Genomic DNA, 23,102 nt, shown 5'->3' with positions numbered 1-23,102 from the left:
GGAGTTCAGCACATAAAATGAGGCTGTTAAAATAACACATCACCAAACTTCCTTCTTGAAACAAATTTGCTCCCCACAAAGCTCTTTTCCCCAAATAATTAATTTTTGCAGACTTTAAAACCATCAGAAATGTGTCCAAATGCCTCTTGCTTCAACTCTCTATAAAATTTTAATGACTGTGCTCCTGTTAAGTAAATATTTGAAACAGAAAAATAATCAGTACTACATTTGCTTTTTTTTTTAAACAATAAATAAGCAACTTTGTTGTTGTTGTTGGTTTTTTTTTAACAAGAATGAAATATAAACTTTGCACATCCAAAATACAATATACAACTTATTTCCAAAAGGATTTCCTGATGACAGAACCAGTCAAACCAGGTGATGAACTGAAGTTTTCCTATAGAGACCAGGTGATGTTGCAGCTTCTTCTGCCAAGTTCCACAATTCCCAGGTGGATTTTCCTACTTGGAGAGTGAGGTGTGAGGCTCCAGGGTTGGATTTTGGTCAGAGCCTGGTGGAAGCAACATTTGGGGGTGGTAAATTTGTTACCTTTGAGACTGACAAAGTGTGAATGTCCCCAAGACACCGAGGTGAATTTATCCTTTTGGGAAGACTGATGGAGGTAAGGCCAAGGAGGGTTTTTAAACTTAAACCATATTTTATCCAGCTGAAATGGATCCTTCCAAAAGAACAAAAGGTTGGCAGGGCTGTGTGGCCAAAACCACGAGAGCAGAGGTGAACAATTATCTAGAAATGAAGTTGGATCAGTTCTCCATAACGCAGGAAAGGAGAGATTCCTAAAAAAAGGATTTGTTGTCAAACTTCCCTCAGAAATGCAGCAGAGCTCCAAGCTCTGGACAGAGCCTGGGAGGTGTCCCTGGCCTGCCTCATGTGCAGTGCAGCTGGCTTTGTCTCTCAGTCTCAGCCTTCCTCTCCTGCCTGTGGGTCATGGCAGCCCAAAAGGTGATTTTTTTCAGCACTTCCTGCACAAGTTTGGGTGGCAAACAGGGAATTTGCTTCTCCAAGAGAGCTGCGTTCTTCCCAATGCAGTCAAGACACAGCCTGAGGAAGGGAAATAGGAAAAAAATTTAAAAAATGTAAGTAAATGGTTTGTATTCTAACAAATGACACCTAGCAAAAGCTGATGTGCATGAATTACAGGTGGTAATTACAGGTGCAGGAATTACACAGCACCAGTGACCCAAGTGCTGTGCAGCACCACACACTGAAGGGTTCAGGGATTTCCTGAGGAGGAAATTGGGAATTTCACCCCATTTCTGCAGGAGCAGGTGCTGAAACAACACCTGGGCTAGGGGGAGACACCCTGCCCATGGCACAGGATGGGATTTCAGCCCAGCCCAAACCCTCCTGGCTTCTGTAACTCCAACTCACCTGAGCAGGGAGTAAGGCTGAGTCTGAAATATCAACAAGTCACTGCAGTGACCCTGAGCAAGAGAAGAAAAGAGCCATGAGAATGGCAAACAACTTCCCCACCTCAGCAATCCTCCACATTCATGTCACATTTATTGCCACGTGCATGATTTAGAAACACTCTCCTTGAGCATTTATAAGGAACCTGAATTACAAATTCCTTTTTATTCTGTCAGTCAAGAAAGCCTCAGGTGGGGATTCCTCAGTAGTGTGTAAACTATAATTAATTTATAATCTGAGCTGTGTAAATTATAATGATTTCCTCAGTGGTGTGTAATTTGTAATGGTTTCAGTTACCAATTTGAGCAAATTGTTTGAGCCAAATTCTACCTGATTTGGTTTTAAACTGAATTTTAATTGAAAAATTTAAATCAATCAATTAATATATTTATACACTGAAGTTTTCCTATAGAGACCAGGTGATGTTGCAGCTTTTTCTTCCAAGTTCAATTAATTTTCTTCAATTAATATATGTATTAATATATTATTTATTTATTTATTTATTTGCCCAGAGGTTTTAGACTCCCCATCTGTGGCAGTGTCCAAGGCCAGGCTGGATGATGCTTGGAGCAACCTGGGATATTGGGAGGTGTCCCTGCCCAGGCAGGGGTGGATTAAATGGGCTTTAGGGCCCCTCCCAACTGCAACCACCCCATCATTTGATATTAATTATAATTATGCCAGGGATGAGATTTGGTTCTCAGTTTACTGACCGTGTCCATGAAAAGCAGATCATCTTTGCTGCCCCCAAACACCATCACCTCTCCCTCCTGCCCAAGGCAGGCTGTGTGCCACAACCTGCAAATCAAACACAGACACAGTGAGTGCCCAAGCAGCAAGACAAAACCACGATTTCAGAGGTAAAAAATAACACCTTGAAATTTATCACTTGTTTGTTCAATAATATAAAAGAAGAGAGCAATGTAACTCCCCAGCTCATGAGAGTTATTTTCATACAGACCAATATATTTTGGCATGATTTGACTTTTCTGTATTCTGGGCATATCAACTTTGTCTTATTTATCACCACAGTGGAAAATTTTTTTGGCAGCTCTACAAACCAAGCTTTTGCCAAGCTTTTCCTTTTGCAATTTTCCACTTTCTTTGCTTCAGAAGTACAATTTGCTCGTGGCTTTCAGCCTGGGGGGTTCTCAGTGCTGCCACTTGGATCTCCAGTTCTCCTGTTCCAGTCTTACCCTTCCCCAGAGATTCCTGGGATCACTCTCTGTCAGTAACTTCCAGCACACCAAGGAAGTTTTATCATGAAGACCCCACAGAACCAAATCCTGACTTTATAACTTTCAGAAAGATCCTGCCCCTTCAGCAGCCACCCCTGGGTGGGGATTTGATTTTTCAGGATTAGATTTTTCTGCTCTGTCACCACTGCTGATGGACTTTAGAGCCACTGAAGCAAAATCAAACACACCACTGAAGTTTCATGCAAAAATCAACGTTCCCACTTTGTCTCATCAGTCCTTAGCAGGTTCCTCACCTTTTCCCTTCCTCATACCTGTGCCAGATCTGTCTCTGCCTGCTCTGCATTAGGGAAATCTGGGCTTGGTCACGGAGAACACGGGGAAGCCTTTCCTGCCTGGGCTCTGCTGACATCCTAGCTTGAAACCTGAGGCTTTTCCTACTGCCTGAGAGCTCCTGGCCTCCCATGGGCTGCTCTAACTTATCACCTAAACATTCTAACAAAGCATGTTATTCAATCACACAGGGCTCTTCCAGCACAGCAACAGCATCACATGGCAAGGGGAACATGGGGATCCCAGGGGTTACACACTTGGGGCTCTGTTCAACCCAGCATGCAAAACTAAAGGTGATGGACAGAGGGAGGAACAGGATTTTCTGCAATTTTGGGAATGAGAACATGGGGAACCCAGGGGTTACACACTTGGGGCTCTATTCAGCCCAGCATGCACAACTAAATTTCATGGACAGAGGGAGGAACAGGATTTTCTGCAATTTTGGGAATGAGAACATGGGGAACCCAGGGGTTAAACACTTTGGGCTCTGTTCAACCCAGCATGCACAACTGAAAGTGATGGACAGAGAGAGGAACAGGATTTTCTACCAATCATGGCAAAGAAAACTTTGGGAATCCAGGGCTTAAAATTTGTATTTTATTTCAACCCAGCATGCAAAACTAAAATTCATGGACAGAGGGAGGAACAGGATTTTCTACAGTTATGGGAATGAAAACATTGGGAATCCAGAGGTTAAACACTCTGGGCTCTATTCAACCCAGCATGCACAACTAAAATTGACAGAGGGAGGAACAGGATTTTCTACCAATTTTGGGTATGAAAATATGGGGAATCCAGGAGTTAAAAATTTGTATTTTATTTCAACCCAGCATGCAAAACGTTGGCTGAATAAAACTAATGGACAGGAAAAGGAACAGGATTTTCTACAGTTATGGGAATGAGAACATTGGGAATCCAGGGGTTAAACACTTTGGGCTCTATTCAACCCAGCATGCAAAACTGAAATTGAAAGAGGGAGAAACAGGATTTTCTACCAATTTTGGGTATGAAAGCATTGGGAACCCAGGGGTTAAAATTTGTTCTTTATTTCAACCCAGCATGCAAAACTAAAATTGATGGATAGAGAGAGGAATAGCATTTTCTACCAATTCAGGATCACCTGAGAAGGCAATTTTTAAGAAACTGCTCAAAGTGAAGGTTGAAGGAAATTATTCTCTACAGAATTTAGGGAGGGAATCAGAGCTGCAGAAGCATCAGGAAAAGACACCAATAAATTTCATTACAAAGTAAGAGAAAGGAATAACAGAAGTACACACAAATATATTGATGTGTTACTGCTCTGCATTTGAAGAGCAGCTGAACTGATTTAAAGCTTTTCCTGCTGCAGAAAATAGAATTATGGCACAAATCCTTGACCCTTAAACAGTCCAGTGTATGGACAGGCTTTTGGTGAGGCTCCTTTTACCCACACATCCCTGTGTCACCTGCTGCAGGTGGCCCTGCCCTGGGGCATCTCCAGAGGTCCCTTCCAACCCTAACAATTCTGGGACTTCCTGGAAAAATCCATGGTTTCCTGAAAAAATCCATGGTTTCCTGGGAAAAATCCATGGTTTCCTGGAAAATATCCATGGTTTCCTGGAAAAAATCCATGGTTTCCTGGAAAAAAATCCATGGTTTCCTGGGAAAAATCCATGGTTTCCTGGAAAAATCCATGGTTTCCTGGAAAAAATCCATGGTTTCCTGGGAAAATATCCATGGTTTCCTGGGAAAATCCATGGTTTCCTGGAAAATATCCATGGTTTCCTGGAAAAAATCCATGGTTTCCTGGAAAAATCCATGGTTTCCTGGAAAATATCCATGGTTTCCTGGAAAAAATCCATGGTTTCCTGGAAAAAATCCATGGTTTCCTGGGAAAATCCATGGTTTCCTGGAAAAAATCCATGGTTTCCTGGAGAAAATCCATGGTTTCCTGGGAAAATCCATGGTTTCCTGGGAAAATCCATGGTTTCCTGGGAAAATCCATGGTTTCCTGGAAATATCCATGGTTTCCTGGAAAAAATCCATGGTTTCCTGGGAAAAATCCATCGTTTCCTGGAAAAAATCCATCGTTTCCTGGGAAAATCCATGGTTTCCTGGGAAAATCCATGGTTTCCTGGGAAAATATCCATGGTTTCCTGGGAAAATCCATGGTTTCCTGGAAAATATCCATGGTTTCCTGGGAAAATCCATGGTTTCCTGGGAAAAATCCATGGTTTCCTGGAAAAATCCATGGTTTCCTGGGAAAAATCCATGGTTTCCTGGAAAAATCCATGGTTTCCTGGAAATATCCATGGTTTCCTGGGAAAATCCATGGTTTCCTGGGAAAAATCCATGGTTTCCTGGAAAAAATCCATGGTTTCCTGGGAAAATCATGGTTTCCTGGAAAATATCCATGGTTTCCTGGAAATATCCATGGTTTCCTGGGAAAATCCATGGTTTCCTGGAAAATATCCATGGTTTCCTGGAAAATATCCATGGTTTCCTGGGAAAATCCATGGTTTCCTGGGAAAATCCATGGTTTCCTGGAAAAAATCCATGGTTTCCTGGAAAAAATCCATGGTTTCCTGGGAAAATCCATGGTTTCCTGGAAAATATCCATGGTTTCCTGGGAAAAATCCATGGTTTCCTGGAAAAAATCCATGGTTTCCTGGAAAAATCCATGGTTTCCTGGAAAAAATCCATGGTTTCCTGGGAAAATCCATGGTTTCTTGGAAAAATCCATGGTTTCCTGGAAATATCCATGGCTTCCTGAAAAAATCCATGGTTTCCTGGGAAAAATCCATGGTTTCCTGGGAAAATCCATGGTTTCCTGGAAAATATCCATAGTTTCCTGGAAAATATCCATGGTTTCCTGGAAAATATCCATGGTTGTGATCTATTATAATATAAATATTGTAATAAAAAAGCCCATTGTGATAGATATTATGATATAAAATTGTGCTGGGTGTTCCTGGGTGAATGCAGGGAATGAATTCAATGAAAATCTGAATATTTATTATCTTCAGCAAATCAGTTCAATAGTTTTTAACTTAGAAACACAGATAATGCTTCAAACACTGGGTTAACACTCAATTTTGCTTTTGAACCCTGAAAGAGGAATCAAGTTTTTCATGGTCTCCCCTGTTTCTAATAATTTATAGATATTAATGAGCTTTTATCATTCTCCTTGGTTATTTATTCCTCCAATTTTTCTATTTTTTTATAGAACAATAATTTGGCTACAGAGTCCCAGGTCAGCTGGACACCCAGATCCTTCACCACAAAATAAGAAAATAAGCATCAAATACAGAAATTAAAATGAGGTATAAAAGCAAAAAAAGGTGTTAAAGCAAACTATTCAACCACACTGCATGAATATTCTAAAATATTCTGTAAAAGTACTGCTCAAGACTTGAAAAACTGGTTCATTTTGAGGAAGGATTGCATTTCAGGATTTCAGTTTGTGTACCTGGGCCTGCTCTTGGGCAGGTGGGTGAGCTGCTTCCATCCGTTTGTTGCAATGCTGTGGATCCAACCATCACCTGCAATGGCAGAATTATTATTATTATTATAATTATTATTATTATAGAGCCTTTTGGTGGGGCTTTTGGGATACAAAGTTAGCTTTGTGCTCACACAAGAGCACGTTTATGAGGTAGCAGAAACATCAGCACTCCATCAAGCTGCATCTTTTCACTCTTTGTGATTTAATGTTGTCCCAGAACCCTCCCTGCCCTGGAATCTGGAGTTAAAACACCCCCAGTCCCTTTCTTTTGGGTAAACTGAGCAAATCATCTCCTCCCAGTGGATTTGTCTGTGAAATTATTATTTATCTTCCAATTATTTTTGCCAAGTTCAGGTTTTTTCATGGAAACAAGTTGCCTTTTCTACAAAAGCAACTCCTGTCAGCCAGCCCAGCCCCTGTTTGTGTGACCTGAAATGCACAAGAGAATCAGAATTACAAATTAGAATTACATTTTTACTTTTAATTACTCACTCAAAGGAACATTATCAGAGCTTAGTCCTCCAAAAAGGAAAAGTCTGTCCTCCCCTATGGGGGTGAGCGTGTGCCAGGAGCGATCTCTGGGCTTCTCTCCACTGATATTAATCCTGGGGGAAACAAAGAAACAAAACCCCCAAATCTTCAAACAATGCTGAAATTGTTGAACTGTTTCATTTAAATGAATTTGGCAGAAAAGTTCAGGTTGTCCTAGAACCACCTTGGGTGTTTTCCCAGGGAAAAAAGAGATTAAATACCCAAATAAATTCCATGTACACGTAGGGAAATGGTGAATTGGGATCAAACTGATGAATCCTGAGGGGCTCCAGGCTCTCCACTCCAAGGAAAATCATTTGAAATGACACAAGGATTGTGGCTTTACCTCTGATCCAACAGCTACCACCTCTTCAAGCTGGGGCTCACCCAGACTTTGGAATAAATATTAGTAAAGAGGGGAATTCTTAAGTACAGAACAGATGGAAATGTATTATTGATAAAATCTCATTGGAAATCTATTTCAGCTGAGCTGTATTGAAATGGATTTTATTGTAGTTGGGTTTGCTTGAGCATGTGAAGAGTAAAGATCCTGATCTCCCAAACCCAGTTATCAGAGAGAATTAAACAGGGATTGCAGAGTGCCCTGCTCAATTTGGCACTCAAGGCCAAGCTGCAACATTTGTTTGAATCCAAGTGAAGAAAAGAAGCTTCTAAAATTGGCCAAGGGGCAGCCTGGCCATTGATGATTAAAGAAATATCACACAGATACTGATAATTGATAACATTTCAATTTTCATGCACAAGGAAAAATCTCAGTACCAGAAATAACCAAATATTGAATGAGTTCAGCAGAGCTCAAGGCAGGGAAAGCAACTTCTGGGCAGTGGCAGCTGAAATGGGTTTTGCAATCTCTGCTGGATGCTAATCCTGGGTTAGCAGGTTCATCTGCTGCAACTCCTTAAGAAAGCTGGGCAGAGGTGGGGAAGGAAAAACACTTGACTGTTTAGTAAATAAAACCATTATTTATTAATAAATAATCATTGGCTCCCTCTGTGATCACAGGAATAAATGATCATGAATAAATACAAACATTGTATCTCCTGTGAGGTGCCAACAGCAGCAGACCCTGTGAAAACTCTTTTTTTCCACCAATATCTTAAGGGTTTTTTTAGTCTTAAGTCTTTTTTTCAGTTTCTAAAAGACTCTGCAGAGGTGCTGCAAGAGCTGAACAGAAAATTCCTAAATTTACAGTGATCCAATATATAAGTATATAAATATTTATATATTTAAAAAAATAAATTTACAGTGATCCAATATATAAATATAAATGTCTATATATTTAATATATAAATGCACAGTGATCCTATATATATATATATATATATATACACACACACTACACTAAATAATGGATAAATCTTATGAGCTTTTCTAGGATCACAATATGGAAATAACTTGAATTTTGGAAAAATCTTCATTTTTTAAGGATTTCGTGGCCTTTTATGGAAGCGACCTTTCCCCAATTTGTGCTGTAACTACAGACATTAAACCCAGCATTCAAAAAGCCCTAAAATCTGGAATTCCATCTGGATAAATGGAGCCAGGCTGAAAATGAGGGTGTTAAATCACTCCATGCTGTGCTTTAAACAGCACCATCAAAGCAGGAAAAGCTCAGTAACCACTCTCAAAATTCAATTCCATTGAAATCACAAGCCAGCAGCTGTTAGGGCTCCCCAAACCCTCATTCTCCTCCTGGAAAAGCTGCAGGAATAGCTCTGGAACTATTTCACAATATGTTTCCATCTCCTAAATTCAGTTGGAAGTGTTACAAAAGCAAACCTACCTTCCAGACCACGTCCAAGTGTCTAAATTCAGGCAGTGCAAATCATTCATTCTGGTTTGCTAAAACAAAGAAATAAAATCCCACTCGGGTTATTTTGAGCAAACAATAAACAAAATATTTCAGTGAGGCCTTCTTGGGACAGAATATTCCAAGTACCAATAGTTTGAAGAAATCTGTACCCACTTGCCTTAATATAAATCTGAATTATGTGGCAGAAGAAAAGCTTTTCTTCTCACAAAAACCATGCAACACTCAGGAAAGTGCCTGGCAGAAATATTTCCAGTCATGCAACAGCACTATGGGGCCAATTTTAGCTTGTAAAAGTGAAGAACTTTGTGGGATTTTATCCAGTTCCTGCCACAGTTTTTAATTTCCATCCACAGAGCTCCTGGCAGGGCAGTGCAGAAGGTGTTTTACTCTCCTATTGTTGCCTGCTGTTATTTTCCTTGGCTTTGTGATCAGAAGTTTGGATCCTCCTGTCTGTCACTACTCCTTGGAGTATCCTGGTAGTGCTGTACTCTGGCTATTCCCAGGAATGTCCATCATTTGTGCTTTTCTCTCTTTTCCTTTCACAAAGTGACCACCAGCAAGGTTTTATTCAGGACCCTTTAGCGTTTGCCATCAAATCAAATGGGAAATCTTTGCTCATCTGCCTGGGGTTTGAGAAGAGGAACTCTCTGCCTGCCTGGGGCTGGTGCACAAGCTGATAAAAGGATTCCTCTGCTTGCCTGGGAGCTGGGATTCCCCTGGGAACTACAAAAGCAGCTGGGAAGTAGGGAAATGTTTCTTGCCTTACCTTCCAACTCCTTTTCTCCCTGGGCAGTCCATAGATCTATTAGCAAGAGGATTTTTCTCCGTGGCAGATCCTCTGAGGCACAGCTAGGCTGGAAGGAGGGCTGGGGCCCCAGCAGGGAGGCTGAGGCACCCCCAGGGCTGCCCAGTAGAGCTCTGGGAAGTCTCCCAGGCATTTCAGGAATGCCACAACCTCCTCTGCCAAGCACTGCTAACCCTGCTGGGCTGGGAGGGGAATGGGGAGCAGCATTTGGGGCAGGGACACGGGATAAACACAAGCAGATTGTGAGGGTTTGAGGCATTGCCCAAAAACAACCTAAAACCAACCAAGTGTGGTCCAGGTGACAGCCAGGGGAACAGATCTGTCTTCATGACTCCTCTCTCCAGTTTCCTACTCCTTCCTTTGAAATCATGAGGGGATCAAATCATCCAAGCAGAAAGCAAAAATGCACTTGGGATCTTCTGGGGGCAAACCCAACATCCTGGCCTCTACAACTGGAAATACTCAATCCTGTTGGAGTAATACAATTGGATATAAAGGGTATCTATCAAAGAGTTGCTGTTCTGGTGAAAATTAAGGTTTCAAGAGGATCCTGTTCAGAACCTCCTCGCTGACTTTCCTTTCCTGGGCATTAGGCAGAAGATGGAGAAATTCTCTTTCCTGCTCCCTGGGAAATCAAAAAATCTTGGCATTCTCACGATTCAACAGCTGGGCAGATGCAGCATTACAGCAACCTCATTTTGAATTCAAAACACCATCAACTGTCCAAGACTGAGGCCTTTATCAAATACAAGCACCTCTCTGGCCCAGCCCTCTCTGGGAGCTGGAAGCACACAGAGCTCTACAGGAGCATCACTTGCCACAGCCCTCCTGCAGCTCCTCATGGCTTCTCTGGCCTGCTCTATTTCATCATTCTGCTGCCAATCCTAAAATGATTTTAATTGGCATAAAAGCACCAAGCCTCCTAAGAGGGCTGGAATTTCCCTTGGAGCTCCAAGGGCTCCTGAGACACTCTGCTCATCTCTGCAAGGTAATTTCTTGGCAGCCCAGGGCAGGTGAGGCAGGAGCTGCTCGGTCTCAGGATTAGCACACAGAGAGGCTTTAAGGGTGCCATTATTGCCAGCTCCCTGTGGCACAGGGAACTCTGCAGCTCTGCCTCCTGGATTTACAACCAAAAGCTGTTGCAGCTCCAAGCTTTGCCAAGAGAAGGATTGCAGCTCCATGGATCTTCTGAGCTTGGCTGACAGGAAATACAAACATGCTTACATGAAGGCACCAGATGTGTAAAGAGCTGCTGCAAAGACTTTGCTTTATTCACTTCATTCTCAACACAAAACTTTTCCACTTAAATCAAACATAAGACTCACATCAACTTCTGGACTAACTCTCCTTCCTTCCCACTTTCTCCCATTTCTGTTTTTCCAGGGGCTTACCTGAAGGAACTGAGTCCACATAACACTTCTGAGCCTGTTTTCAAATGATTCCTGGTACAACTGATTCTCATCATCATCATCACCATCATCATCATCTTCTTTTACCAGTTCTAGCTCCAAGTTTGGAAAAAGGTGCCCTTTCCTCCCAGAAAGATGAATAGGAGAAGCCTCATGACACTTCCTGGCCCTTTCTGGTTCCTTGCAGAGCCTTTTCCCTGGGAAGATTTGTATTATGGTGAACTAGAAGGAGAAGGAGGAGCAGAGCAACCCCGTGTTTGCTCCTCAATTTCTGGAGAAAAGCAAAACTTCATCCTTTGGGGAGGAATTACTCCTGGTGTCAGGAAATTGAGTGGTTTTCTGCTGTCTTTAGCTTTTTCTTTTCATGACTTACATTAATTCCTCAAACCCCACTGAATGATCCCTCACCTTTTTTATGTTTCCTTCCATTTATTCCTAGGACAGAAAATGGATCAATAATGAAAATTACACTTGCTGCTCTCCTACAGAATTAAGCACAGCTTTTTCCACAATTTCACTCTTCTCTGACACGGCTTCCCAAGTGGTTTCACTGAAATTTAGCAAGATTTTAGGGAAGCTGAAGGAAAAAAAAAAACCCTTTTAAGGTCAGAATGCTGCAGTCAAACAGAGTTAACCAGAAGGCTGAGGGTAACTCCTGAGAGGGCAGTGCAGGGATGAGAGCTGAGCTGCAGCTAAATGGGAACTGCAGGGGCAGAGGCTGCATGGGAGGGAGCCCAGCTGGGCCGAGAGGGGCACAGAGGTGGGCACAGAGCCCTGGGCAGGGAGCTCTGTGTGCTCAGGAGGAACTGCCAGGCAGCACCAAACCATCCAAGGGACCTTGACACCCCCACATTTGGGGCTTTCCCCTCTCAGCTCCCTGAGGGAGGAGCAGGACAGCAGGACTTGGCTGTGGTCAGCTGGGAGCACACAGGACAGGGCACAGGGCTCACTCAGGGTGTGCATAACCCTCATCTTTCACTCCCCTCAGATCTCTTGATTTCCTTCAGGTATCTGCAAAGCCACTTTATCAAAGCTACAGCTCTGGGAGGTGCTGAGTGCAGCTCTCTCAGCCTTGAGGAACAATTCCAGAGATCCTGAACCAAAGCTCACATCATGGCAGGAACAAACAGCAGCCATTTGAATTCTTTTCTTTTTTTGTTTGCTCTGGAATAAAAACTTCCTGCAGGTGGGGAAGTGGCTGGCCATGGTGTGGTCAATGTGAGCAGCAGGAGGGGAAGGGGTGCAGATTGGCCAAAGGAATGTTGCAGCAGGAAGATCAGGGAATGGGGAACAAAGTGCAGTTTTACACTGCTTTGTCTGCCAGGATTTGGGAGTACAGGGCTGAGGCTGTGGCAGCTTTCCAAGCTGGAGCTGGAATATGTTCATTCCCAAACTAATTCCTTCTCTTTTTCAGACCACAACTACAGGAACACAGCACTGGGGGCTCTCAGAAGCTTCTTCACTGGCAATTTTGGAGACAGAAAACATCCAGGCTCATCCTCTAGCTGAGTAGGATTAAAGGATCTAAATCAGCTGCAGTGAAAAGAGCTAAAAACTTCAATTAAAATAAAACACAAGAGTGCACAGTCACTGGAATTGGGAGGGTTTTTAACTTGCCTTACAGGATCTGTTTCTCACATCAGTGCTTCAGCAGAGAGGAACTGAGGAGAAAATCTCCTTTAATTAGCACTGGAGAAATTCCAAGTGCTGCTGAGAGGTTTGAGTATCTCCCTGCTTTAATCAGGGGGGTGGTGCCTATGGCTTGTTTCAGTTAAAGAGAGTCAGGAAGAGTAAAAATTACACAGGCACAATCCAGCCCTAAATTATTTATGCACAGATTACATCCTTTTGTCTATGACCTCTTCCAGACTTCTCTACTTCAGTCACTTATGTGCAAAAAGTGGCAAAATTCGATTAGAAAGCCAACTCAAATCTGTTATTTACCACACAATCATCTGTGTTTTACCTTTTTTGGGACAATCATTAATAGTACAGATAAAAATATTCTTCTTTTTGGAGAGGGTGATGACAAGCAGCATGCTGGATACAGAGCCCTGAACATCCAGCTTAGGCCAAAAACATTTGGGATTTTTTTTTTTCTTACTACAAAATGAGAAGAAAAAAGAAAAACAAAATTGCCAAGAGAATAATATGACAGCTAAGAAAATATTGAATTACCAGCACTCGTCCTCCAAAGATGTAACCTTTATTTCCCAGCACAGCACACGTGTGAGCTGCTCGAGGCTGAGGTGGATCTCCACCCTGAAAGAACCAAAAGAATCCTTCAGAACAGCACAAAACCTCCTGGCCACTTTTGTTTCCTGGCCTACAAATCATCAGAACTGCTACTGAAACCCCTGGAAATCACATCTTAAATTTGATGTTGTATCCACGTGCCAAAACGCTCTCCCTGTGTAAACCAGAACTGAAGGTGGCCAAGCTGGCTGTTACTTTGCAATGGTCATTTTACATTTTGCATTTAGAGGGATTTTAGAACATCTTGTACAGACCATAAACAGCTGCCAGACATTCTTTAAAAGATACAACTTCTGCTGAGTTAGAAAAAACTTAAATAAACTTACCTGGATTTTATGAACTTTAGAGAATATTTTCATCTCAATAAGGCAGAGCCCTCCTGTGAGAGGTTTTCCATGGGAATTATACATGGATACAGATTTCCAGAGGGCTGGAGCCCCTCTGCTCCAGGGAAAACTGGGAATGTTCACCTGGAGAAGGCTCCAGGGAGAGCTCAGAGCCCCTGGCAGGGCCTGAAGGGGCTCCAGGAGAGCTGGAGAGGGACTGGGGACAAGGGATGGAGGGACAGGAGCCAGGGAATGGCTGCCAGTGCCAGAGGGCAGGGATGGGTGGGAGATTGGGAATTGGGAATTCCCAGATTTGCTGTGGCTGCCCCTGGCAGTGCCCAAGGCCAGGCTGGACAGGGACTGGAGCAGCCTGGGACAGTGGGAGGTGTCCCCAGTTTCTGGAGCACAATAATGATTCAAAAGTCAGTAAAATCCCACTTGTGTCAGGATGGGAGATCAAAAACCACTCACTCGAATTGTTGGCTGAGACCAGGTCTGTGTGCTTGTATCAAAAACATGAACATCATTGTGCCATCCCCAGAATATCTGTCCTTCCTAAAAAAAAAAAGAAGAAATTTTTAAAAATACATCCTTTATTTTAAAATCTCGCTGCTTATTGAAGGACACAAACCTGCAAGGGATCTGTCCAAACAGAAAATACACTAAAATAGGCAATTTCATGAAAGTGTGTGGTGATTTTTTAAGAATGCTGCAGCAGCTTAGATTCACTAAAATACACTAAAATACACAAAAATACACCAAATACATGAAAGTGTTTGGTGATTTTTTAAGAATGCTGCAGCAGGTTAGATTCACTAAAATACACCAAATACATGAAAATGTGTGGTGATTTTTTAAGAATGCTGCAGCAGCTTAGATTCACTTGAAGGTCAGCAGCACCCAGGGATGTTCAGGCTGTGACCCCTGAAAATTGGCTTTGGGCCCCAACATCAGACACTGCAGCAAATTTCACCTTCTAAATTTCCTTGTAACACACTGGGAAATTAAGAGATTGTAAAAAACCATTCTTGGGTGTCAGTCTTGAACAATTGATGTCAGGAGCTTCCTGTCAATGCTCTGCTCAGTCATCTTTGTATTAATTATAAGAAATTACTGCAGGAAAGTTGATAATCCAGGCATCTTTCTGGAAAATAAACTCAATAAATTCACTCAGAGTATTTGTCAGCCAGACTTGGGAAGTTATAAATTCCCTCATGTTTCTTCAAAAAATGAACTATAAGAATTATTACATTTAATTATGAAATTTAAATAAATTTTCTGTGATTTTCAGCTTTAAAATATGCCTTCAGATTAAAATCCAGCATTTTGCTGCTTTGACAGCATTTAATTCACTGCACTCCAAGGCCAGCACTGGGAACATGGAATATTGGAACAACCACCACTCCCAGCGTGCAGCATCTGGAACTTCCAACCTAAACAGATTCCAAATTTGCATTTCTGCTGATGCTATAAATCAAAGAAAAATCAGATTTTCACGCTCATCAAGGATGATACAAAGGATCTTTTTGTGTTTTAAATCAGAAATCAGCGGGGATGGGGGCAAATCTCTCACCCAAAATGCATCGTGGACATCGAAGCAATCACTGAGCTCGTTGTGCTTCCTGCAGCCATAACCTCCAAAATAAACCAGCCTGGAACAACAAAAGTTCACTCTTTTGTAAACAGGGTGAAAATCAAGAAGCTGCACTAAGGAATATTTTGGGTCATGCTGCACTAGCAGTGATACAAGGAGAATATTTTGTGTTGCACCTGATGATGCAAACCCAAACAAGGCGAAGGTCACAGCCCTCAGCACACCCGACTGAAACCCACACAAGGAAATGATTCAAGACACTTCAAAGGCTCTGCTCCTCTCCCCAAAAGTTTATTTCATTTCCAGGGCTGTTTTCAGGCAAAACTGGGAAATCAAACCCAGGACAGTGAAATGCCTCCTCCTCTGCCCTTCCCTAGTGAAGTTCCTGTGCTCCTGCTGCATTTTTTACCTTTTGTGTCCAATTTTTGGCAAGAAATGTTCCCAAGCTCTGTCCCACAGGACACAAAAAGTCTCTTTTTGGCTTCAAATAAAAATTTTCAACCAAGCACTACTGAAGGATCCTCACACACCTGCCAGCCCCAGGAAAGGGCCATTCATAAAGGATCTTTTTTCCATCCAAAGGTTCCATTTTATCATCTAACCCAGGTGATTTTCTCAGCATGCAGGTGACACAATGCTTTGAATAAATGCATTTAATTTTGAATAATCTTGTGCTAACAGCTAGGGAGTTGTTCAAATATCTGCATTTTCTTATCTCTTGCAGTTAAATTAGAATTCCAAACCCAAGATCTGGCACCCAGGGCCATTGCACAGCTTATGCAAAACCTCTTTAGATGTGGAGTGCAGAGAGAAATAAATCATTGCCATCTGATAATGCTCACCATAAATCACATTCTGACCTGTTTGTAACACACTTAATAACAAATCACTGCTTGTGATCACTTCTGCTTCATTACCCAACATTTGCCATCATAAACAGGAAACCTGGGGTATTTCTGTTTTCTAAACACACTTAAGGCACTTTCCCAACACAAATGTCCAGGCTGACTCAGCCCTGGCAAGATAAAGATAATCCCTGAAATGCCTCTGCAGCTGTTCAAATCCTTGGGAATCCACAAAAATGGATTTATTGCAGGTAAATTTAATGCTTAAAATAATGAATATGGCAGAGAAAGTAATTTTATACTGTTTTTAATGGGTTAAAATCATATAATAGATGGATGATTGCTTTCTAAAGTATAAAACATTCCACAAATTTACCCCAAATCTCCTAAAGTGGGGTTTTATTCACCATTAGTTCAGCTCACATGTGAGGAAACTCCTGTACAAAGTTACAAAATCTCCCAGCAAGTCAAGCTAAAAATCAGTTTCCCCCATCCCAAACCTGAGTTCTCTTCACTTTTTAACCTCTTCTCTCTGCAATGAACACAAATTAAATCTTTGTAACATTTTCAATATTTTTGTACCTGTTTTTGTACACCCAGCAGGAGAGTTTGTCCCGAGGTGTGGGAGGTTGACCTTTAAAATTTGTGATTTTTTTCCACCTGTAGGTTCCGGTTTTTGTTCTCAAATTGACATAATACAGCTTGAAAGGAAAGAAAAAATGACAATGTTTTCAGAAAAAAAACCACAAATCACCACCAGAAAAAACAACCCACCACCCCCAGAAGCCTGCAGGTAAAAGAGGAAGTGGCAGTGAGTTTAAAATGGGAAATACACCACAAAAACAAAGTTAAAGTGGAGAATGGGCAGAAAGTTTCAGCAGAGGCTCCATTTCACTGACTTTCTAGTCAGGAGTCAACTCTGACTTCATTTATATTCAATGATAAAATAACTGATTTAATCTATTTTCTTAATTCAGTTTTCAGTCATAAGAAAAGCTGGTAGCTCTATTTTAACCTGAATTATTACCTGATCACTTAAAGCAGTGAATTGTTATCAGAGAGCAAAAAGAAAAGTCATGTTCAGATATTGGTCTCAATTAAGGTTGTCAGAGTATTTTTAAAAACCAATGGGGAAAGCATTGGCATAAATATAGAAAGTTTAAATAAATAAAAATTTCTCTTTAATTCAAATAAAACCACACCAGATAAAGAGTATTAGTACTTATTAAAATAAAATGTTATGGGGAAAAAAAGACTACAATACCCTATTGCTGTATCCTTTATCATCAAATCCCCCAAAAATGTACAGCTTCCCATTGATGCTGGCCCCACAGCTGCCTGACATGGAGGTGGGTAACTCCCCTTCCATCAGGTGCATTGTCCTGCAATTAAAACAAAATAAATAAATACATGAAACCCTTTCCAACCTGCCCAAATGTAACAATCCCAACAGGATTTATTCAGAAATTTTAGACCTAAAGGTGAAAATACAGTTTGGGCCAGGAGTAGGAGTGGGAGCTGCAGGTTGGGCTCCTGTGGTGGAAGAGAACTTCCAGGTGGATATTGTGTTTTCTAAAGTATCTTGATTTTTCTGGAGCTGAGATTCACATTGGGAGAGCTTCAGGAGAGCTGAAATATTAATTATTCAGAATGTGGAAATATTATTAACTCCAGGAACTGCTGAAATGAGAATCTGGCAGTGCTGGGATGGCAGAAATGGAAAACTGAGAAGAGCTCAGGCAGGCCAGGAGATCCTGGTTAAACAGAACCTGGAAAATTCTGTTTGACCCAGATCCTGTTCCTGATCCCTGGGAGCACAGGAAGGAAAACCAAAAAGGGAAAAAGCAAATTGTGGTCATAGGGGGAAAGAAATGGGGAAAAGTGGCAGGAGAGAGAAAGGGGAAAAAATGGGGCAAGAGAATGGGGGAAAAGGGAAGAAAGGGCAGGAGAGGAAAGGGGCAAAAGGGGAGAGAAGATGAGAAGGAGAGGGAAGGAGAGGGAAGGGAAGGGAAGGGAAGGGAAGGGAAGAGAAGAGAAGAGAAGAAACAAAAGAAGGAAACAAAAAAGGAGGGGGAAGAAGAAAACAAAAAAAAAGGGGGGAAATGAAGGAAAGTGGAGGGAAAGAGAAAAAAAACAGGAATAAACAAAGTGGAAGGAAAAAGGGGAAGTTCTGAGTTCTTTTTGGGAGGAAAAAAGAAAGTGGAAGGAAAGAGCAAAAGGGGAAGTTCTGAGTTAGTTCTGAGTTGCAGTGTACATGGAATTAACACCAAAAATACCAAATGTGTAACTGTAACTGGATCAGAGCTGGAGTAGCCAGGGTCTGAGTGTTCTGCCATAAAAGTGAATGTAAAATCCCAAGCCAAGACAAACTGGCAGGTGAAGGCAGCTGTGCTGGCAGAGCCTGGAGCCAGCAGTCCCATGCACACCATCATTAATTAACCTTCAGCAGGGCTTTGTTTCCTTGGTTTCACCTGCCAGCCAGGGCTGTCCCTCAGTGCTGACATTCAGCAGCTGCTGTTTAACATGACCAAGGGCCCTGAAGGCTCCTCCCTGCAGATCAGTGACAGAAATCACCTTTAGGGGATAATTCAATAGAAATGGTGCACTCACCACAGCCCACTGTCCATGTCATAGATCCAGAGCTCATCACTGGGCAGATAAACTTCATTTTCTTCAATGGACTGAAAGGAGAACAGTCAAATGTTCAATCAGCTCTGCTTTGTGTGTTTGCACGTGAAATGCCAAGCCAGGTTACTTGGCAACACTGAAGGATCTCAAGGAAATCAGAAGTCACACCCCAGTGTTCCTGCTCTGATCAGAAAATGAATTTATGTTAAAAAGAAACAGCTCATTCCTCCTCAGGACCTCTCAATAAAGGCACACATTGAACAGCTTCACATTTTTGCCAAGAAAAGATGTGTAACAACATCAAGCAGATTTGAAGCTCCTGAATGAAAACTCATTTAGGTACTTTTTATCAGGAGCTATTTCCATTGGCATAGTGGAAAATAGAAAATAGAATATGAAAATGACTGGAAACACAAAAAGTTACTTGCAGCAGAAACTTGAAAGACCAAGGTGTCAAATATAAAGGAGAAAATGAATTCTTCTGTGGAAAAAAAGCTTTATGAAGAGTCCTGAACAGAGGTCGTTAAGAAAGATAAATAATTTGGGAAATAATGATGAGGAAAAACAACAAAGAGTAGAGGAAGCCCAAAAAAATGCAGTGAGTAAGAACTACAGCATTAATTACTGCCTTGGCACCAGGAAGAAATGAAAGCCTGGCAGTGAGTAAGCAGCCAGAGCCAGTAAACAAATAAAAACTGGCTCAAAATTAAACAAATGTGGGGAAGTTAAACACAAAACTGAAATTTAATTAGTGACAATCCAGCTACTGATATTGATGACTTGCCTGCACATGATGTTTGATTACGAATTCCTCCTTGTGAAAGGTGCCAGACAGGCAGGTTCATCCTATTTTTGGTGATTTATTGTGCCAGGCACTCCTGCTCTGCTGGTGCACGGCCCTGGCAGCCTCTGCAAGCAGCACAAGTTGTCTCAATTTCATCTGCAGATGTCAGAGGTCGAGCACCTGCTCCTGAACCAGCTCTGAGCAAACACACTGATGCCAAAAATAGAGTTTGCTGGGCAGGAGTCCAGCAGCAACACGTGAAAAATGATTTATCTGGGGAAAGGGCTGCTTACAGAGCAACAATTTTCATAATATTTTCAACAGATAAACATGTAAAACTACTAAGAACACTTGTAAAGTTTCTCTGCTAAACTTCATGTACACTTTCTGTTTTGAATGTGCCACGAATACACAATTTTGTATTAGAAAACCTTTGAAAAATTGTGCTCATTAGTTCAAATGAGCACAGTTTTAAAGGCTAGAGCCTAAAAACTACTGAAGATTGAAGTGATTATGGGGATATTTAATTCTACAGAATATTATGGAGTTTCAATCCAGGAGTTTCCCACTAGAGTTCTTTGCTTGAGTACACAAGGATAAGCTTTGAACACTTTAAAGTTACCTTAGACCATGAAAAATAGATATAGAATATTTTATATAGAATAGATATATAAAAGATTATAGAACATTTATAAATAGAATATTAAGTATTCTATATATATATATTCTATATATTGAGAGAATATATATGGAATATGAAATCTCTTTACAGAAATAACAGTTTCCACCTGATCAAGACCAGGAATTACACCAAGCACAGGTATTTGCAATTTCATGGCCAATGTGCACAACCAGACAAGATGAACAGATAAATATAAACAGAAAAACAATAGGTAAAACTAAGTGGACCTATTTGATGTAGTATCATTCTTATCTCCTTTTTGGGTCGTATTCATAGAGTTAAACTTATTTATGACAGAACCAGAAGTGTTCTTTTTATGAAAAAATAAGAAATTAAATTGTGGGTGCGTTTCAGCCTGCCACCAGCTTGTTTTTGAGGTGACAGCAGCGCTTTCTACGGGAGGAAAATGCGCTGTAAACACCACACAACTACTAAAAAATAAAAAACACGGGGACTCAGCAGCGAGAACACGAATGACACCCTGGAAAAACTGAGCCGCAAATTACAGCGTCAAACTTTGAAGGGAGACGCGCTGAGGAGCGAAGGAAGGGCGGCTTGGAAGGAGCGAACCGGCTCCACCAGCCCTGCCCCACACGGGCGAGCGGGGCAGGAGGAGGGCGCTGATCGCGCAGGGAAAGCCTGCGGGACGAGGCGATCGGAGCGGCCCCGCTGTCCCCTCAGCGCTGTCCCCTCAGTGCCATCCCCTCAGCGCCATCCCCTCAGTGTTGTCCCCTCAGCGCCGTCCCCTCAGCGCCGTCCCCGCCGCCATTCGAACGGCGCGCGGCCGCCGCAGCCAATCAGCGCCCGCGCCACAGCCCCGGGCGCCCGCCGAGGGCTGAGGGCCGGCGGGGGGACCCCCCCTGCCCTGCCCCGCCCGGAGCTCCGCTCCCCGCGCTCCGAGCCCGCTCCCGCCGCTCCTTGCCGGCTCCCCCGCCCGCCTTACCACGTATCCTCCCCACACGTAGAGAAAGTTGCCGTCCACCACCGCGCAGTGACCGCTGCGCTCCTCGGCCACGCAGAACTGATCCGCTGGGTCCGCCGCCATCTTGGGGGGGAGGAAGAAGAGGAGGAGGAGGGAGGAGGAAGCGGCTCGGCCGCCTCAGGGCTCGCGTCCCGCCACCGCCTCCTCCGGGTGAAGCTGCGGCTCCGCCGCCGGTCGCTCCCCTGGGGCGGACGGGAAGCGAGGAGGGTCCAAAGTGTGGGGCGGCACCCGGCGCGCGTCGGGGTGGGAGCGGACGGGGAGAGCGCGCTGGCCCCGGTGCCGGGCGGCCGTGCGGGCTGAGGCGTGAGGCGGAATAAACCGTGCGGGAGGATGTGAATAATGCGGGAGGATGTGAATAATGGGCGCGAGAGGAGGAAGGAAGCACCGGGAATAGGAGAGCTAAACGCAAACCACACGGCGAGAAGGGAAGGAGGAGCCGGGTCCCAAAGCGGGACGGGGTTTAAGGCTCCGGGCAAGGGCACGGGGTGATGGACAAGGGGGAACGGCTTCAAAGTGCCAGAGGGCAGGGATGGGTGGGAGATTGGGAATTGGGAATTCCTCCCTGGGAGGATGGGGAGGTTCTGGAATGGAATTGCCAGAGCAGCTGTGGTTGCCACTGGATTCCTGGCAGTGCCCAAGGCCAGGTTGGACACTGGGACACCCTGGGACAGTGGGAGGTGTCCCTGCCATGGCAGGGGTGGAATGAAATTGACTTTAATGTCCACTTCAACCCAAAGCATTCCGTGATCCTGTGGATTCTGTGATCAGGCAAGCACAGCAGAACTCCCTGTCTCTCTGAAGGTGAGACAAGCCAGAAGCAGCAGCTATGAAATAGTACCTGATAGTAATTAAACAGCTTGGGCAGTTCCAGTTCTTACTCTGTTTTATCAACAACTGAGTCAGTTCCAGCTGAACTCTGTGTCCAGCTGAATGAATGGATTTCAAAATAAAACAGGTACAGCTCTTAAGAAATAGTAGAGTAGAACTTGGGAGAAATGTGCACTTTAGCATCTTATAAAAGGGCATCAGAAAGTAATTGTCAGGATTTTCTTGTGAGAGTAGGACACATACATCCTCTGTTGGATCTAGGAGGGAAGATGTTAATTATTCACATTGATAAACTGGTAATATTAATCACAGACTCTCCTGAATTGGAAGGGACCCACAGGGATCATCCAGGGCAGCCCCTGCCCTGCCCAGACCCCCAACACTCCCACCCTGGGCATCCCTGGCAGCTCCTGCAGCTCTGGGGCTGTGCCCATTCCCTGGGGAGCCTGGGCAGTGCCAGCACCCTCTGGGGGAAGAACCTTTCCTGAAATCCAACCCAAACCTGCCCTGGCACAGCTCCAGGTGTTCTGTCAGTGGTGACACAGAGATCAGGACCTGTCCTGAACTCTTAAAATGAGGCAAGCTACTGTTGGTGCATTGGGATGGTGGTTAAAATGCAGGAGTCAGCATTTGGAAGAGGTAAAAAAGCCATGGAAGCAGACAAACCCTATCCACAGATCTCTAGATCAGACAGAGCTGCCTTGTGCTGTCTCAGGAGATGGGATTTTGCCAGTGGAGCAGTGACAGACCTGGAAATGAGCTGTTTGTCAGTGTAACAAAACAATTCCATGGATCCAGGCAGATCCATGCTGGCTGATCCTGGAGCACTGGGCTCCCTCCAGTCCCTCTCCAGCTGCTGTGATGTCCAGCAAAGCCACAGGAGGTGACAGAGACAAAGATCTGGGCATGGTCTGCAGAGCTGCAGATGGCTCAGTGGAACACAAGGCTGCAGCTCACGCTGCAATACTTTTATATCTCTGGTGGGAGGCTCCAGGCAAGCTAAGAGAGCCCCCAAATCCAGCAGGATGCTGTAGGAGTGTGCTTTGCACTCCCTGGTTGGTCATAGCTTCAGAGAAAACTATTTTTGGACAAGGGGCACATCCCTTCTCCAGGTGCACCTTCCTTCATGTGGCGAGACAGGAGCTGAATGGCAG

At 43.4% G+C, this 23,102-nt stretch overlaps 1 protein-coding gene across 2 annotated transcripts; it reads right to left on the bottom strand.

The window, feature by feature from the left end:
- Positions 1 to 150: 150 nt before the first annotated feature.
- On the bottom strand, positions 151 to 21,619 carry KLHDC1 (kelch domain containing 1). 2 transcript variants are annotated; one of them, XM_071426047.1, is made up of 13 exons: positions 21,082 to 21,617; positions 18,655 to 18,725; positions 17,309 to 17,426; positions 16,627 to 16,745; positions 15,179 to 15,257; positions 14,077 to 14,160; positions 13,202 to 13,285; positions 8,780 to 8,838; positions 6,937 to 7,049; positions 6,409 to 6,481; positions 2,145 to 2,229; positions 1,393 to 1,445; positions 151 to 1,062 (listed from the first exon to the last, which is right to left on the bottom strand). In XM_071426047.1, the coding sequence occupies exons 1-13, from the start codon at positions 21,181 to 21,183 to the stop codon at positions 888 to 890; spliced, it is 1,215 nt and encodes a 404-aa protein (XP_071282148.1). In that variant the 5' UTR covers positions 21,184 to 21,617; the 3' UTR covers positions 151 to 887. The 2 variants fall into 2 exon arrangements, with proteins under 2 accessions (XP_071282148.1, XP_071282149.1); XM_071426048.1 differs by lacking the exon at positions 1,393 to 1,445 and having other exon boundaries at positions 151 to 511; positions 21,082 to 21,619.
- Positions 21,620 to 23,102: the final 1,483 nt, after the last annotated feature.

Source organism: Agelaius tricolor, unplaced genomic scaffold (assembly GCF_023055355.1).
Source record: "Agelaius tricolor isolate 1412-34295 unplaced genomic scaffold, bAgeTri1.0.p SCAF_5, whole genome shotgun sequence".
Taxonomy (NCBI): Eukaryota; Metazoa; Chordata; class Aves; order Passeriformes; family Icteridae; genus Agelaius; species Agelaius tricolor.
Note: the sequence above shows the minus strand (reverse complement) of the source record. Positions and strands in the feature narration are given on the sequence as shown.

Coding starts and splice junctions, on each gene's coding strand:
- KLHDC1 (XM_071426047.1), bottom strand. CDS start 21,183: ATGGCGGCGGACCCAGCGGATCAGTTCTGCGTGGCCGAGGAGCGCAGC. Junction 17,427..18,654: donor GACATGGACAGTGGGCTGTG/GTGAGTGCACCA, acceptor TTTTAATTGCAG/GACAATGCACCTGATGGAAG. Junction 1,446..2,144: donor ATCTGCTTTTCATGGACACG/GTCAGTAAACTG, acceptor TCTCTTGCTCAG/GGTCACTGCAGTGACTTGTT.